Source organism: Taudactylus pleione, unplaced genomic scaffold (genome assembly GCF_031769625.1).
Source record: "Taudactylus pleione unplaced genomic scaffold, aTauple2 ptg000044l, whole genome shotgun sequence".
Lineage (NCBI taxonomy): Eukaryota > Metazoa > Chordata > Amphibia > Anura > Myobatrachidae > Taudactylus > Taudactylus pleione.
Window position 1 is genome coordinate 2,201,161 of NW_028284446.1, and position 16,103 is coordinate 2,217,263.

The 16,103-nt window shown below is 47.0% G+C and overlaps 1 protein-coding gene across 1 annotated transcript in view; it reads left to right on the forward strand.

Moving 5' to 3' along the window:
- The first annotated feature begins 312 nt into the window (after positions 1-312).
- LOC148537738 (protein kinase C delta type-like) overlaps positions 313-16,103 on the forward strand; it is a 38,798-nt gene continuing 23,007 nt past the window's right edge. Inside the window, exons 1-3 of the mRNA XM_088460393.1 lie at positions 313-840; positions 962-1,085; positions 6,057-6,157. Of these exons, the coding sequence (XP_088316519.1) occupies positions 313-840; positions 962-1,085; positions 6,057-6,157 (753 nt within the window). The remainder of the gene's footprint in view (positions 841-961; positions 1,086-6,056; positions 6,158-16,103) is intronic.

Sequence of the window (16,103 nt, forward strand, 5' to 3'; positions counted from 1 at the left end):
ATAAAAAATAGTTGACAAATATAATACAATATATTTCTTAATATAGATACATTAAAATCTGATCAATCCAAATTGATAAAATGACTCCCACCCCATAATTAAGGAAACCCCTATTTAATCCAGTGATAACTGCACACATGCCTATTGATGTTACATGCACATAGGCTTGCCCAGCATACACCATGTATGTAGCACAGGGATATGGGCAGGTAACTGCCACTGATGGCACATGCCACTTTTGAAAGCTGCAGCTGTCATCAGGGCAGTTTACTTTCAAACCTCTGGTGGTAGAGCGACCGTTGGAAGTCAGGGATGAAGAAGGACACCATGGAGAGGAGCATTGGTTCAAGCAAGAATTGGAAGAAGAGGTGCAGGAAGATATCATCCAGCTCAGAGGAGTTGAGCAAGAATGGACATGACATGAAGAGGAGCATCATTTCCATCTCCTCCGAAGAAGAAGAGGTGAAGGTCTCCATCAAGAAGGGGAGGAAGAGATGGAGGAAGCCATCATCCATCTCAGAGGAGAAGAACAAGACTGGACATAACAGCAAGAAGAGGCTCCTATCTGACTCCTCTGATGCGGCAGAGGTTATAGTCTCCATCAAGAAGGGGAGGAAGAGAGGGAGGAAGCCATCATCCAGCTCAGAGGAGAAGAACAAGACTGGACATAACAGCAAGAAGAGGCTCCTATCTGACTCCTCTGATGCGGCAGAGGTTATAGTCTCCATCAAGAAGGGGAGGAAGAGATGGAGGAAGCCATCATCCATCTCAGAGGAGAAGAACAAGACTGGACATAACAGCAAGAAGAGGCTCCTATCTGACTCCTCTGATGTGGAAGAGGTTATAGTCTCCATCAAGAAGGGGAGGAAGAGATGGAGGAAGCTATCATCCAGCTCAGAGAAGTAAGAATGGTCATGACAGCAAGAGGAGGATTATTTCCAAACCCTCTGAAGAAGAGCAGGAGGTCTCCATCAAGAGACAGAAGAGATGCAGGCAGTTGTCATCTTGCCCAGAGGAGAAGATCGGAGATGAGGAGAAGAAGAAGAAGACAAGCAAAGCACATCACGTAGATGCAGAGAGACAGGGTAAGGGAGACTCATATATACAAACTGTAATCATACAAACACTGTGAATGAATGTCTTTTGGTAGGCTGTGCTATTATAGACAAGTGCTATTTCTATTACTATTATTTGAAAATACATTTACATGTATTTATTTACATCATGCTAAGTTTCTTGCATCAAAATCTAATTTAGTGGTGCCTTATTAGTAATCCAAGAATGCTTATAAATTGAAATATTTGTATTTATTAGTAATAAGGGGTTGCGTTTTATCTGGGCTCAAATATTGTGCCCCATGTACTACAACCAAATTTGTACTTATTGTGGGGAGATGTAACAAACCTTGGAGAGAGATAAAGGGGTCTATTTACTAAGCCTTGGATGGAGATAAAGTGAACAGAGATAAATTACCAGCCAACCAGCTCCTAACTATCATCTTGCAAACACAGCCTGTGACATGGCAGTTAGGAGCTGATTGGCTGGTACCTTATCTCCATTCACTTTATCTCCATCTAAGAGCCGTATTCAATTAGCGGCGAAAACTGCAGTTTTTTTCGCCATCAGTGAAAACATACGTTTTTCAATAAAAAAAACTGAGAAAACTGCAAACAGGCGAAAATGGAGAAAAAATCTGGAGAAAAGTTTTCTCCATCCCAGACCAGGAGAAAAAACATGCAAAATCCCCATTTTTGGCTACAAATGTGGGGATTTCTTTCAGAACTCTTTGGACACCCCCCTAATGATAAATCACCCCAACATTTTTGCATAAGTTTCGTACTGTGTCCAAAAAAAGACTGCGCAAATTTTGGGTGAAAAAAAAATAGTTGAAAATGGTTTTAACATATTGGGTTTGATTATTCGGTGGCGGTATGGATGCATCAAGTATTTTAAACATCGCACGCGGTCGCAGCAGGCGATTTTTTAACGTTTTTTAAAATTGCATCTTTACGACATGAAAATATACTTGCACCCATTTTAACGTACCCCCAATTTACGTGGATCAGTAATTTCCTGGAATAAAATAGCTTTCTATTATTTTCAGCAATTTTTTTTTCCACCGAAAATCTGTGCGGCCGTTTTTCGACAAAGTACGCAACTTCCGATACATTTTTGGGTAATTTATCATTAGAGGGCGTGTCCAAAGGGTTCATTTGTAGCCAAAAATAGGGATTCTGCATTTTTTTCTCCTGATCTGGAGAAAACTTTTCTCCAGTTTTTTTTCTCCATTTTCGCCTGTTTGCCTTTTTTTGGCGAAAATGTATCAGTTTTTGTCAAAAAATTTCAGTTTTCGCCGAAGGTGAAAAAAAAGGCAGTTTTCGCCGTTAATTGAATACAGACCCAAGGCTTAGTAAATAGACACCAAAGTACCAACCAATCAGCTCTTAACTGTTATATTTCAAACACAGCCTGTAAAGTGACAGTTGGTATTTTATCTCTGTCTACTTTGTCTCTCTCCAAGGCTTAGTACATAGACTCCTCAGCCTGTAAAGTGACAGAAGATTGGTTGGTACTCTCCACTTAGTCTCTCTCCAAGGTTTGATATATCTCCCCAGGGGAGCCGAGAGGGATGGGAGCGCGTACTAATTACCTGGGAGCCTTGCTTCCTGGAAGGGCCCGCTGGGGGCCCGGGTCCGACACCGACCCCCCTCTGTCATTACAGCAGCCCAGCACACTGCATGCTGCTTTTTGTGCTGGGCTGCACTGAGAGACTGCTCGCAGCTGCTAAGTAGCAGCCACAATAGTCTCCTATGCCTGTGGGGGGAGCGATCACTTTGATTGCGCCCCCCACTGGCTATGCGCCAGGCTCAGGGGGCTCACAGCACACCCCTTCCCAGCGTGGGGGGTGTGGCCATGCCTCCCTGCGATTAGGCCATGCCCCCATTCACCCGGTGCGGCGACGCTCTTGGTGCGCCTGCATCTCCCCTAAGAGTATCGGTAATGTGTAAAGCATCATTTACACCACATGTATTACTGTGCACTTTGGACCTGATTCAGACCCGCTTGCTAAGTTGCGCTCGCTCGCTGTGAACGATTTTTGCCCATCTGCGCACGCATATAATTCGCAGTGCGCGTGCGCAAGCCATTCTTTGCGATCTGATTTTGGTTGCTCGTAAGCCACTATCAGGTCGCTACTTTGAGTGACAGGGGGAGTGATGTTGCGAACGCAGACCTGTCAGGCTGCCAAAACACCGTTTAAAGGGCGTGCATAATTAGCAAAGTAGTGTCATTGTACACGTCACCTGAATGTATTTCAGCCCACATTGATCATTGATCGCAGTGCTTGCAGCGGGGAAAGGCAACCTCAAGGGCTGCGAGCAGCTCCGATGGCTCGCGATGGTCCCGATTAATCCTACATTTCCCGGAGATGACGTGTGTTGCGAGTGGCTAGCGGGCTTCTTTAGAACACTTTGCCGTAGCTCGCTAAAACATAGTGGGCGTCCTTACCTGTTGCAGTGCGAGTGCTTAATTTAAATATCTGACCCCATTTTGCCAGCGAGCGATCGCATCTTGCGAGCGGCTCTGAATGAGCTCCTTTGTCTTTGCCATGGAGTTGCTCTTTTGCATCACAGACAAATAAGAGCTCTGGTTTGGAGTATTGATACTCAGGTTAAGGACTCAATCCAATTAATTGTGATGTACTCGCAGGTACGTGTCATCTTGACAACTGCTGCACTTGACAACGGCCCGGATTTGCATATAAGTGCCTGCAGCTCCATTCAGCTCCAAGCAAAATTATGTAAATTCAGGCTCAAAACGGGCAGCGAGGGTTGCGAGATTCCGTGCCATTGTCAGCTTTTTTGTGCTGTGGCAACAGCAACTTGTGCCCATCGCAATCAATTGGATTGACCTCTTAGTGTGTGGGTAATGTACTGTAATTGGATGTGTAGAGGCTAATAAGGAGCTGCCAATGACAAGGAAGCTTCAGTCACTTGCAGTGTGGGCAGGGCCGGCCCTAGCCCAAATTTTTTGGTAAGCAAGTATATTTTTTGCCGCCCCCCTATGCAGTGCCCCTTTTACAGTGCCCCCGGTAGTGGTCCCGCCATTTGCAAACAGTAGTAAGCCCCTTATATAGTGCCCCCAATAGTACTCCCCCCTATGCAGTGCCCCCAGTAGTGGTACCCCCTCTGCAGTGCCCCTTATATAGTGCCCAGAGTAGTATTCCCCCCATGCAGGGCCCCCAATAGTGGTACCCCTTATGCACTGCCTTTTAAACAGTGGCCCCAGTTGTAGACCCCGCCCTATGCAGTACCCCCAATATTGCCCTTTATATAGTGCCCCCAGTAGTGGTCCCTCGATGCAGTGCCCCCAGTGGTAGTCCCCCTCCCCGATGGAGTGCCCCAGTAGTAGCCACCCCCTTTGTAGTAGTCCCCCCCTTGTTGTGCCCCCAGTGGAGGTTCCCCTCCCTATGCAGTGCCCCAGTAGTAGCCACCCCCTATGTAGTAGCCCCCCCTTGTTGTGCCCCCCAGTGGAGGTCCCCCCATATGCAGTGCCCCAGTAGTAACCCCCCCCCCCAGTAGACACACATGTAATAAAAATAAAACCACTTACCTGGATCCCCGTTCCCGCTCCGGCCACCGCCATCCACTCCTCAGTCCGGGCCGGGCCGCTCTGCATTATGGGAGAGACGTCATGACGTGTCTCCCATTACCCACTGCTGGAGCCGGAAAGACTCTCATTGGCTGCTAATCAAAACAAACACACAGCTGCCGGCGCCGGCGGCTGTGTGTTTGTCACTGTGTAGTGCTGACCGAACTCACCAGTGATGTCAGTGAGAGAGCTTCCGGCTCTATTAGAGCCAGAAGCTCTCTGGGGCTTGCAGCCACGAGACCCTACCACAAGGGTCTTGTCGCAAGCCCGATGGTCGCGATGGTCTTGACCATCGCGACCATCATCCTGGCCGCTCACAATAGCTGTGGGTGGTCACCCACAGCTATGTGAGTGGCCAGGAGGCCGCAACTAAAAAAAACCAGCGCCCGCCCTGATTCAGAGCGAGCGCTCACTTTTTGTGAGCACCTTTGAATCATTCCCACTGTCTGTATCTGCACCTGCTGCCTCTCCCCCATGCTGCTGCTAGCACTGACTGGCTGTACATGTAGCCCCGCCCCCCTGCTCAGTCTCCACTCTCCCTCTCATTTTCATCTTCTAGTTGTGGTGCTCTTTTGCACTGTAGCTGTAATTAAAGTTGGGGGCCCCCTGAGAGAGGGGGGCAGAGGGAAACTTTAATCTGGATGTGGGGCCAAAATACGATTTGTGGAGCTTGTTAACTATATCTCCTTCCAGAGCTTCACACTTGTGTATATGACAATCTGCATTGCTGCTGGGCAGAGTCATGATTGGCTTACAGTAGCAGCACTGTTATGTGACCACACATTATAGGCAAATGCTATTAGAATAACATAGTTGGTGAGATTAGACACATTTGTGTGTATGTACTTTTATTGTGAGCAGAATTAAATACTATAGGGGCGATTCAATTGTTTTGTGGGCAGCGATAATTAATGGGCTCCTAGTATTGCAATTCAATTGTTCTGGGTGTCCGTAAAATGGCTAAACCCAGCTAAAGTCCTGGTTAGAGCACCCAAATTGCTGTTTAAACACTGGTTTATTTCACATTTTTGCTCGCACCCACGAGTAAAGCCAGCATAGACTTAAAGAGGTTTACACCATCTGAAGATGATGTAAACTAATGGGGCCAAACTAAAAAACAATTTGCTTTTTGGAATTTGGGACATACAGTAGGGGTCAGATCGTAGTCCTCATTGATAATAATGGGGACTGCGATCTGCAGTGCTAATTAGCCTTCTGCAGGAGATTTCTATGAAATGCCATGCATTAGGCTATTAGTACATAGCAACAATTCATAAAATTATGCAGAATCTGGCATTTCTACATAATTTCATGAAAATAAAAACATTTGATAAATTGGCCCCTTAATGTTCTATGATATACAGTATGGGTGTTATTGAAATGTTCTCCTCTCACTTTTCCATTAGGAACCAGCAGTGCTCAGTCATCCTGCCTCAGCAATGAAGTCTCTCACACCATCCAGAGACTAACGTTCTTCCGTCAGCTAGGCCAGGGTGGCTTTGGAAAGGTAAGTAATGAGGTTTCATTTGTCACAGGGGAATTACTGTATGTCTGAATTTGGACGTTAGTACAGATGTACAGAGCTACAGCACAATTTCATTCAATGTTAGTTTTGATTTGTCAATCCACCTAATGTTATTCCACACTGTACTTGCTGCATTACATGTAATTTATAGTGCTGGGTCTGTGATAGTGTCAATTCATTGTGCTCTGTGGGGTTGTTGGTGTATTATTAGGAGACGGTATTTGGGGTTATAGCAAGCATCTAAAGATAGACACACAGGACCTGATTCAGAGCCGCTCGCAAGTGGGTCGATGGCCCCCCACTGCGCATGTGCCGCCTCCGGCGTGCGCATGCACGAGACCTGTCCAGCGACTGCAGCTCAGTTGCTACACTTCTTGCGAATAGACGGGGCGGCTGTCGATGGTGGGGGGGGTGGCTTCACAAACGCACGCGTTCCCTTAAGGGGCCTATCCATTAGCAGATGTTTTTCTGAACAATGAAAGACAAAAGATATCTATTGAAAATTCTGGTGGCTGTGCTGAAAGATATCTATCATGTACATGACAGATTTTTGCAAAAGACGAACGATGAACGATATCGCATGACATCATTCAGGAAGTGGATTTTTTTCTCTCCAGTGCTTTGTAGCTGCTTGATATCGTTCATCGTTTACCGCATATAAACTGCCAGATATTTCTAATATCTGGCAGCGATATGTGATAATTGACCAACATGTTGGAGAGACGAAAGATAAAATTTATCGGCCGCTGGAGTGCGCATCTGTAATCGTTCAGGGCCTATCCATTAGCAGATAAATTGAACGATATATTGTTCAGTCGTTCAATTTATCTGACCGCAGGGTCTCGTCGAAAGCCTGATGGTTGCGATAATTGCGACGGACTCCAGGCCGCTCGCACAAGTTGTGGGTGGTCACCCACAGCTTTGTGAGCGTTCTGGAGAAAAAAACAAAAAAACAAAACACTCCCTGATTCAGAGTGAGCTCTCGCCAGCAGCGAGCGGCTCTGAATCAGACCCACAGTGCAAAAGTATAAAGTTTGACCTCCTACCACGTTAAAATGACCCAGTGCCAGAATAAGGTCCACATGGGCCTGGAGCTGAAACATATGAAGGGCCTATGGTCTGAGTAGTTAAGTGGTGGATGTGACCTAGGGATGTCGACTATCGATGATCCAGAATCATCGATGGTTTATGGCTGATGTTGAATGCTTTTACCATCGATGGGGAGAACCAGTTGGTTTCTCTCCATCAATGGTATAGCATAACCGAATAGTTTTTTTTGACAAAGTTCCTGGACACGTAGCACAGCTCGCTTCAACACCTGCAAAGCTCCACCCCCAGGTTCTGATTGGCCTACGGGCCAGCCAGTCAAAGAGCAGGGATGACCATCGGTTGGTGAAACCATCGATGGTCATCCATTGCATAGTTTGCAACTATCAATGGCCACTTGCTACATCATCATTGATAGTAACCCCACCAATGGCCATCCCTAGTGTGACTACCTCTACACACACATATACTGTGTATATATATATATATATATATATATATATATTTAGGTTCGGACTGGGCCTCAGTGCTTGTGACCATGCCTACTTTCAGTGAGGGGGTGGGGCTTAGCGGGCAAACGGGGGTACGCTGCCATCAGGGACTAACAATGGGCAGATAAAGCTCCATACCGCTGCCCGTAGGAAGCCCCGCCCACTGCCAATTAAGCTCCGCCCACCCACTTCCAGGGCACAGTAGGTTCCAGCAATTTACCCTGTGATGTCACGCGCAGCCAGTGGGGGGAGGTGCCCACGCTGCTGCAGACGCTCAGCGCCGGCCGCTCAGCGCATTTACGGGGCACTTGTCACTGTATTTTTAGGCGAGGGATTTGCAGGGACAGAGCTTTCTCTGCAAGGGATTTGTAGTAGATTTCCCTGTAGGGATTTGTGATATTGCCTGAATTCGCAATGCGAATTCAGTCGGCAATATCACACTACAATCTGCATTACCAATGCGGATTGTAGTAAATAGAGCCCATAGTGAGCAGTGCAACACTCTCTGCATTATATGGTAGGTACTGCGGCGCTCTCTACTAATATGGTGGTCACTGCAGCACTCTCTGTATTATATGGTGGGCACTGTGACACTGCATTATATGGTGGGCACTGTGACACTCTGCATTATATGGTGGGCACTGTGACACTGCATTATATGGTGGGCACTGCAGTACTCCCTGCATTATATGGTGGGCACTGTGACACTATATTATGAATATGGCAGGCAATGCGACAATCTCTGCATTATATAGTGAGCAATGTGACAACTTTCTGCATGCGGCACGAAGTACAGCAGGCGCTGGCACCGATGTAACGGGACTAACTATGGGTTTTTCCCTCATCGTACATACATCGTACATTTCAGACTGTACAGTGCTGCTAGCTGTATCCAAGCTCTCCCAGGCTACAGCTTCTAAACCCTATGCCTTCAGGAGACTGGATATAAAAATTATTACTCACCTGGTTTCAAACTAGAACTAGAATATCAGATTCAGCGTTATTGTTGTTATTTTTAATTTGGCTCTGGACCTGTTTTCTGCATTTTACTTATGCTCCTCTGTTAGCTGGTTACATACCTTTAGTTTTGCACTACCATGGCATTTCCCCTGTGGGCCCTTTATGTCCCAGACTGGCACTGTGGTCCTGATTCAGAGGCGGACGCTCTGACAGAGCGCTCGCTCTGAATCAGGGCCGTCCCTTCTACTTTATGGAGCGGCCACCTGGCCGCTCGCATAGCTGTGGGTGACCACCCACAGCTATAGCGAGCGGCCAAAATGATGGTCGCGATGGTCAAGACCATCGGGCTTGCGACGAGACCCTTGCGGTAGGGTCTCGCTGCCGCAAGCCCAGGAGTGCTTTTGGCTCTATCAGAGCCAAAAGCACTCCCACTGACATCACTAGTGATGTCAGTGGAGCCGGACCCAGATGGTAGGCGTTCCCATGGGAACGCCTCCGTCTGGGCAGCCACGCCCCCGGCACGCCCACCAAAGGGGGCGTGCTGTCAATCACCATCGACAGCACGCCCCCTTTGGTGCGGGTCTCGCGCATGCGCACGACGGAGCCGCCTCCGTCATGCGCACTTGGGCACCATCGACCCGCTTGAGAGCACTCAACACCTCCTTGAAGAAAGCACCTGTGCCAAAACGCGTTGAAGACCCTCACATCAAACCCGACACCGATTCAGGCTGACCTCCACTAAAGATCCCCATCCCCACCAGGGACCACCAGTGCAGAAAGCTCTCAGCCTATCCGCCTGCTGGTCCGCACCGCTCACACCTCCAGTGACCGGCTTCACCCCGGACCGGCCTCTGGGCTCCCAGGCATGCTCAGCAACTCACTCCTGAACAGGGGTGTCTCCACCGTCGATCCCCATTTCCACGAGGGACCATCAGTGATAATCCGGCCGCAAGTCCGCCCAGCCAACATCGCCAGTGACCAGCTCCATCCCAGTCACACTTTCCACATCCCCCCTCCTCCCTGGCTTTTTTTGAATCAGTATCCTGGGCAGACCACCCCCCAGGGGTTGTCCCAGCACACACGCTGCAACCCAGCCTCCCAGCGGCTCACCCATCCATACCTTTGGCTCCGCACCACCAGCGGCACGACCAAGAGCCAACTTCAGCTGCATACTCCGGTCGCTGACCTCCGCAGACCAATCAGAACAGCCGTGCACCTGCAGCACACCAGCAACATGCTGATCCAGCTCACTAACAAACCTGCAGCTTCCAACTAGGGGTGTGCACCGGCCACTTTTCGTGTTTTGGATCTGGATCTTTCTTCGTGTTTTGGATCTGGATTGGTTTTGCCAAAACCACCCTTCCGTGTTTTGGGTTCTGGGTTTTGTGTTTTGGATCTGTATTTTTTTTTAAAAAAAGCATAAAAACAGCTTAAATCACAGAATTTGTGGGTTTTTCTGCTCCTATGCAATTATTAACCTCAATAACCTTCATTCCACTCATTTCCAGTCTATTCTGAACACCTCACACCTCACAATATTGTTTTTATGGCCAAAAGATTGCACCAAGGTAGCTGGATGACTATGCTAAGCGACACGAGTGGGCGGCACAAACACGTGACCCATCTAGGAGTGACACTGCAGTGGCAGACAGGATGGCAGTTTGAAAAACTAGGCCCCAAACTGTACATACTGCAAAGAAAAAAAAGAGGTGCAAGATGGAATTGTCCTTGGGCCCTCCCACCCACCCTTATGTTGTATAAACAGGACACGCACACTTTAACAAACCAATCATTTCAGTGCCAGGGTCTGCCACACGACTGTGGCTGAAATGATTGGTTCATTTGGGCCCCCACAAAACAAGCTGGCAATTAATGTGTCCCTGCACAAACTGGCTCTACGGAGGCAAGATATCGTCCTCATCCTCCTCATCCACCGATTCCTTGGATAAAACAGGAAAAAGGGATTTAGGTGTCCCTGGACTGCTTACGGTCTTAGCCAAAGTTTCTGAACTTGACAGTAACTTTTTATGAACGCGCTGCAGGTGCCGTATAAGGGAGGATGTTCCTAGGTGGTTAACGTCCCTACCCCTACTTATTTCACCTTTACATATGGTACATATGGCAAGACAGTTGTTGTCCGGATTTGGATAGAAATATTGCCAGACCAAAGAGGTGGAATGTTTGGTCTTCTGCCCAGGCATGACCGTGATGGGCTTTTTCATCCCACGGACAACAACTGTCTCCCCGGGAGCCTGATTTAAACAAACCACATCACCATCAGAATCCTCCTCGCCAACTTCCTCCTCAGCGCCAGCTACACCAGTATCCTCATCCTGTTGTACTTCAACAGTGACATCTTCAATTTGCATATCAGCAAGTGGACTGTGGGTGCTCCTTTCAGCACTTGCAGGGGGCGTGCAAATGGTGGAAAGAGCCACCTCTTCCCGTCCAGTGCTGGGAAGGTCAGGCATCGCAACCACCACCACACTTGGACTCTCCTTGGGGATTTGTGATATCTTCTTAGAAAGCACAGTTCTTCGCTGTGCTTTTGCCAGCTTAACTCTTTTGATTTTTTTAGTGGGAGGAGGGCTTCCATCGTCATGTGAAGCTGAACCACTAGTCATGAACATACTAGGGATCGACCTTAGCCGTTCCTTGCCACTCCGTGTCGTAAATGGCATATTGGCAAGTTTACGTTTCTCTTCAGCTGATTTAAATGTTTTTTTCAAGGTCATTTTCCTGAACTTTGTCATTTGGGATTGTATGTGCCCTCTATTATGACATTGGGCATCGGCCTTGGCAGACGACGTTGATGGCATGTTATCGTCTATGTCATGACTAGTGGCAGCAGCTTCAGCACTAGGAGGAAGTGGTTCTTGATCTTTCTCTATTTTATTTTTATCGGAGAAAGTTTGGTCCTCCATTTATGTTATATCGATTTGATATATACGTGCGGCTAAACACAGAAAATATTTTTTTATTTTTGCTGGAGAGTAGTGCACTTTGTGGGTTACACCAGCCTTTAAGAAATGAGCCAGCCGCCTCTTTACTTATGGGACACAGGCGCACGCTTGGCACTACTTTGTTGATGCACGTGCGGCTACTGCGCACACAATTCACAAACACAGAAAATTATTTTTTTTTTGGTTTGGACTGGAGTGTACTTTGGGGGTTACAGCACCCTTTAATGGTCAAGCCAGTCGGCCCTTTACTTATGACACAGGCGCACGCTTGGCACTACTTTGTTGATGCACGTGCGGCTACTGCGCACACAATTCACAAACACAGAAAATATATTATTTTTTTAGCACTTGGGGGGAGCACCCCTGATGGACAGAGCACCCCCTGGACAACACTACAGCACCCCTTTAGGACTGGGACACTGCACAGGACTTTGGAGTGGACACAGCCCCTATGGAGAACTGACTGCACAACACAGTCCAGCCAGCCCCTATGGACTTTGAAGTAGTGGACACAGCCCCTATTAACAACAGCAGCACAGCACAACACAGCCAGCCCCTATGGACTTTGAAGTAGTGGACAACAGCAGCACTACACTACACTACACTACACAGCCCAGCCAGCCCTAACTCCCACCCTCCCTCTTCACTGTCCACAGCCGAGTGAGAAAATGGCGCCGACGCGGGTACCTTATATAGGATCCAAAACCCGCGAGACTCGGAAGGCGGGATGATGACGTTTTGCCTCGATTTCAGATTCGAGTCAGGCGGGAAAAGTCGAGCCTGACTCGGATCGGACTCGGATCGGGGGGGCTCGGGGGGGGTTCGGATTTCAGAAATCCGAACCCGCTCACCCCTAATATATAGATATATATATATCTATATATATATATATATATATATATAAAAAAAATCACCTATGTGTCGGGCACTCCTATTGCCCAGATGCAGTCAGTATCGGCACTCAGGGAACTGTTAAACAGATGAGTCAGCACTGAACACTTGCATTCCAGTCTATCAGAATGTAATTATCTCCTCAGGGAACAGTGGGCCTGATTGAGAGTTGTACGCAAACCCCATAGTTTACGTACACAGAGTCGGCCCTAGGCATAGGCATTATAAGCAAATGCCTAGGGGCGACTAAAATGCCTAGGGGCATTCCAGGGCTCTCTGACACTGCCCCCCCACCCAACCACCCCGCCTGCTGCCGCGATCGCCTGCTCAGCTCCGATCGGGTAGCGCAGCGATTGGCTGGTCACGTGACTGTGTGCATGATCGCCTGCCTGGCCAGGTCAGAATGAGCTTCTGCCCAGAAGCTCATTCTGACTACAGAACTGTGTGAATGCCCAGACGCGGCCACCCCTCCCGTGGGCCTTTGCGGAGCAGAGCCGTGACAACTCACGGCTCCGCCTCCCTTCTAGCCGAACATCGGACCAGGCGGCATTAGCAGTGCTGCAGTGCAAATTTATGGCAGGCAGGTGAGTGAGGGACATATGTAATGTTTGGCTACTGTAACTCTAGCTGGGAGAGGGCTGCAATTGAAATCCTGTCGATCTTTGGATATTATGGGATAATGAATACACCGGGATATATGTTCATTCCTTGAAATATGGCTGAAAAATACCCTCACACCAGAAATACACCCAAACAGAAGAGGGCCAATAGGCCACTATCAGTAATGGATAAAACACTTCGACAGGATTTAAATTCCAAAACATTTCTGAAAACGAGAAGAAAATCCACTATCTATCTTTATATCTGGGACTGATCATTGGAGCATTACGATTGCTGTCAACATTGTTCATATGACACTTTGAGCATGCAGTTTGTTTTCATTAATGACTGTTTTATATGTGATTCTACAGTATATATATTTTTACTGTTTAAGTGAGTGCCCCTTCCCTTCTTTTTGGTGTCTATCTATTGTATATCTGTCTAACGGAGATATAAAGAGAAAGGTGCAGCCATTTTCATGTTTATTCTGTATCATTTCGGATTTTTTGTCATTGTTTTCAAAGAATTAGTGCAAATTAAGGGCATTTGTTGGTCGATATACATAAGTATGTGTATATATATATGTGTATGTATATATATATATATATATATATATATATATGTGTGTGTGTGTGTGTGTACATATATATACACATTACCAAAATATATGTATGTATATGTATGTATATACAGCATGCGTATATATGTTCAGAATGTATTCGTGTGTGTGTATATGTATATATGTATATATATATATATATATATATATATATATCTCAATGGACCGGCACTCTGCTAAACGATCCAGACAACCTGCTCCTGTGCCGACAGTGTAGTAGTATAGGGTAGCGAATAACCAGCGGCACTCGGAGACTGTCAAAGCGGTTTTAATGTAATCCTTTGCAACACCAACGTTTCGGGGCTTGCACGCCCCTTTGTCACTATTTACCTTGACAAAGGGGCGTGCAAGCCCTGAAACGTTGGTGTTGCAAAGGATTACATTAAAACCGCTTTGACAGTCTCCGAGTGCCGCTGTTTATTCGTTACCCTATATATATATATATATATATATATATATGGTTCTGTCGGACTGGCATACTCCTGTTTTTGTAAAAATGCTCTGGAGTCCACCATTAGTGGTTGCTGAAGACCAGGGGACTTCCGCCTTGTCTCTTACATGTGATGTCATGGCTCATTCAATGCTCATACAGCGCAGCATTTTGCTTGACAAAAGTGCTATAAAGCACTGAAACGTTCCATTACAGCATCAGTGTGATGTAATTTAATTTGTTCATTTATTGAGACTGGTGTCACCGCCCGTTTGCATGTGTAGATAGGGGGGCACCAGCCAAAATCTTGCCTAGGGCAGCAAATTGGCTAGGGCCGGCTCTGTACGTACATCTCCGATGTTTGTCATTCTACGCATACATAGGATGTATCTGCGCTTGTGCAGATCTGTGTCTGCGACAATGGTCACAGTGCTCCCTAACCATGATTGACATGCTGTGGTCACTTGGGAATGTGGAAGGGGTGGTGACGGCCAGTGTTACAGAAAATAGTGGGGTGTCAGACCTGTGTTCTGGGCATACCAAGGTTAGTGGCTGCATCCTTGGATGCAGCTTCACAGGCCATGCTGGGTAACATGAGGGTTACTTAGATGACCGATGTTCATGCAGGTGATGCGATACAGCTTTGGATCACAATAGCATCCTGCTACTTTTACATATTATCGCAGATCAGCTGTGTCCAGAGACACTGCTGCTGTGTGAACTGTGTACCGCTCTGAATCAGGCCCAATGTACATCATAAAACACTCACCTTATATATTCAAATGTGAGTTTCCAGCATGGACCCGGCAGGCTACAACCGGCGGCGGTGTGTATTTCTCGTAAACCTGGACGTACATAATCACATCGGCACATCCTTATCAGGGTTTTGCTTGGTTACCATAGAAACAGAGTATATACGTAAATAGAAATAAACCCAAGTACATACAAGTAGGTAATAGCACATATACAAACATAACGATACTGTGAGCATGATACGTTAATCAGCATGAGCCAATAAACCACATATATAATTAAAAGAATGTAACAACTGCATTATAGACCTAATCATAGAAAATGTACAAATCTACTAGATCTAAAAGGAAAAAAGTCTCAATAAATCAGCATATATGATTGCTACCCCTGTGTATCCATCTACATAATGTAATTCTTTATTACATTGTTGACATCCTGAATGTTGTCATTCAGAACATTGGGGTTGATTCAGACCCTGACGCTAAGCTGAGCTCTCTCGCTGTCAAAAGGGGCCAGGTATGCAAATTCCACGATCGTCTGGTGTAAGGACGTCCTCTATGTTTTACAGAGTGACGGCAGAGTGAGCGCACGCCGGTATAAAGACGCCCACTTTTCTTTCTTAGCACACGTCATCTCCAGGAAGTGTATGATTATCAGAACCATCGAGAGCCATCGGAGCTGCACACATCGCATGAGGTAGACCCTTCCCCGCCGCAAGCACTGTGATCACTGCACAATGACGCCCCATGCTAATTATACACACCCATAAAACTCCGTTTTGACGCCCAGACACGCCTGCATTCGCAATACCACTCCCCCGTTCACAAGCACCTTCCCCTGTTACCACCCACAAATGGCACATTCTGTCACTCAAAGTAGTGCTCAGTCTGTGTACAACGAGCGCACGATTCCCAATCGCAGTAACTGGTTCGCGCACTGCGATGCATATGTATGCGCAGATGGGCGACAGTCGCCCATAGCTTGTGTCTGCGGCTTAGCGTCCGGGTCTGAATGGACCCCATAATGCTGTTGACATTCTGAATGTTGACAAAATGTATCACACCTGTAATCCGATATGCACAAAACGAAAAGAAAAAGTTCCCCTTATATCCAATGACACCATATGTGATTCCGAATGCTGCCCATCCTGACCGCAGCACGCTGTGATGACATA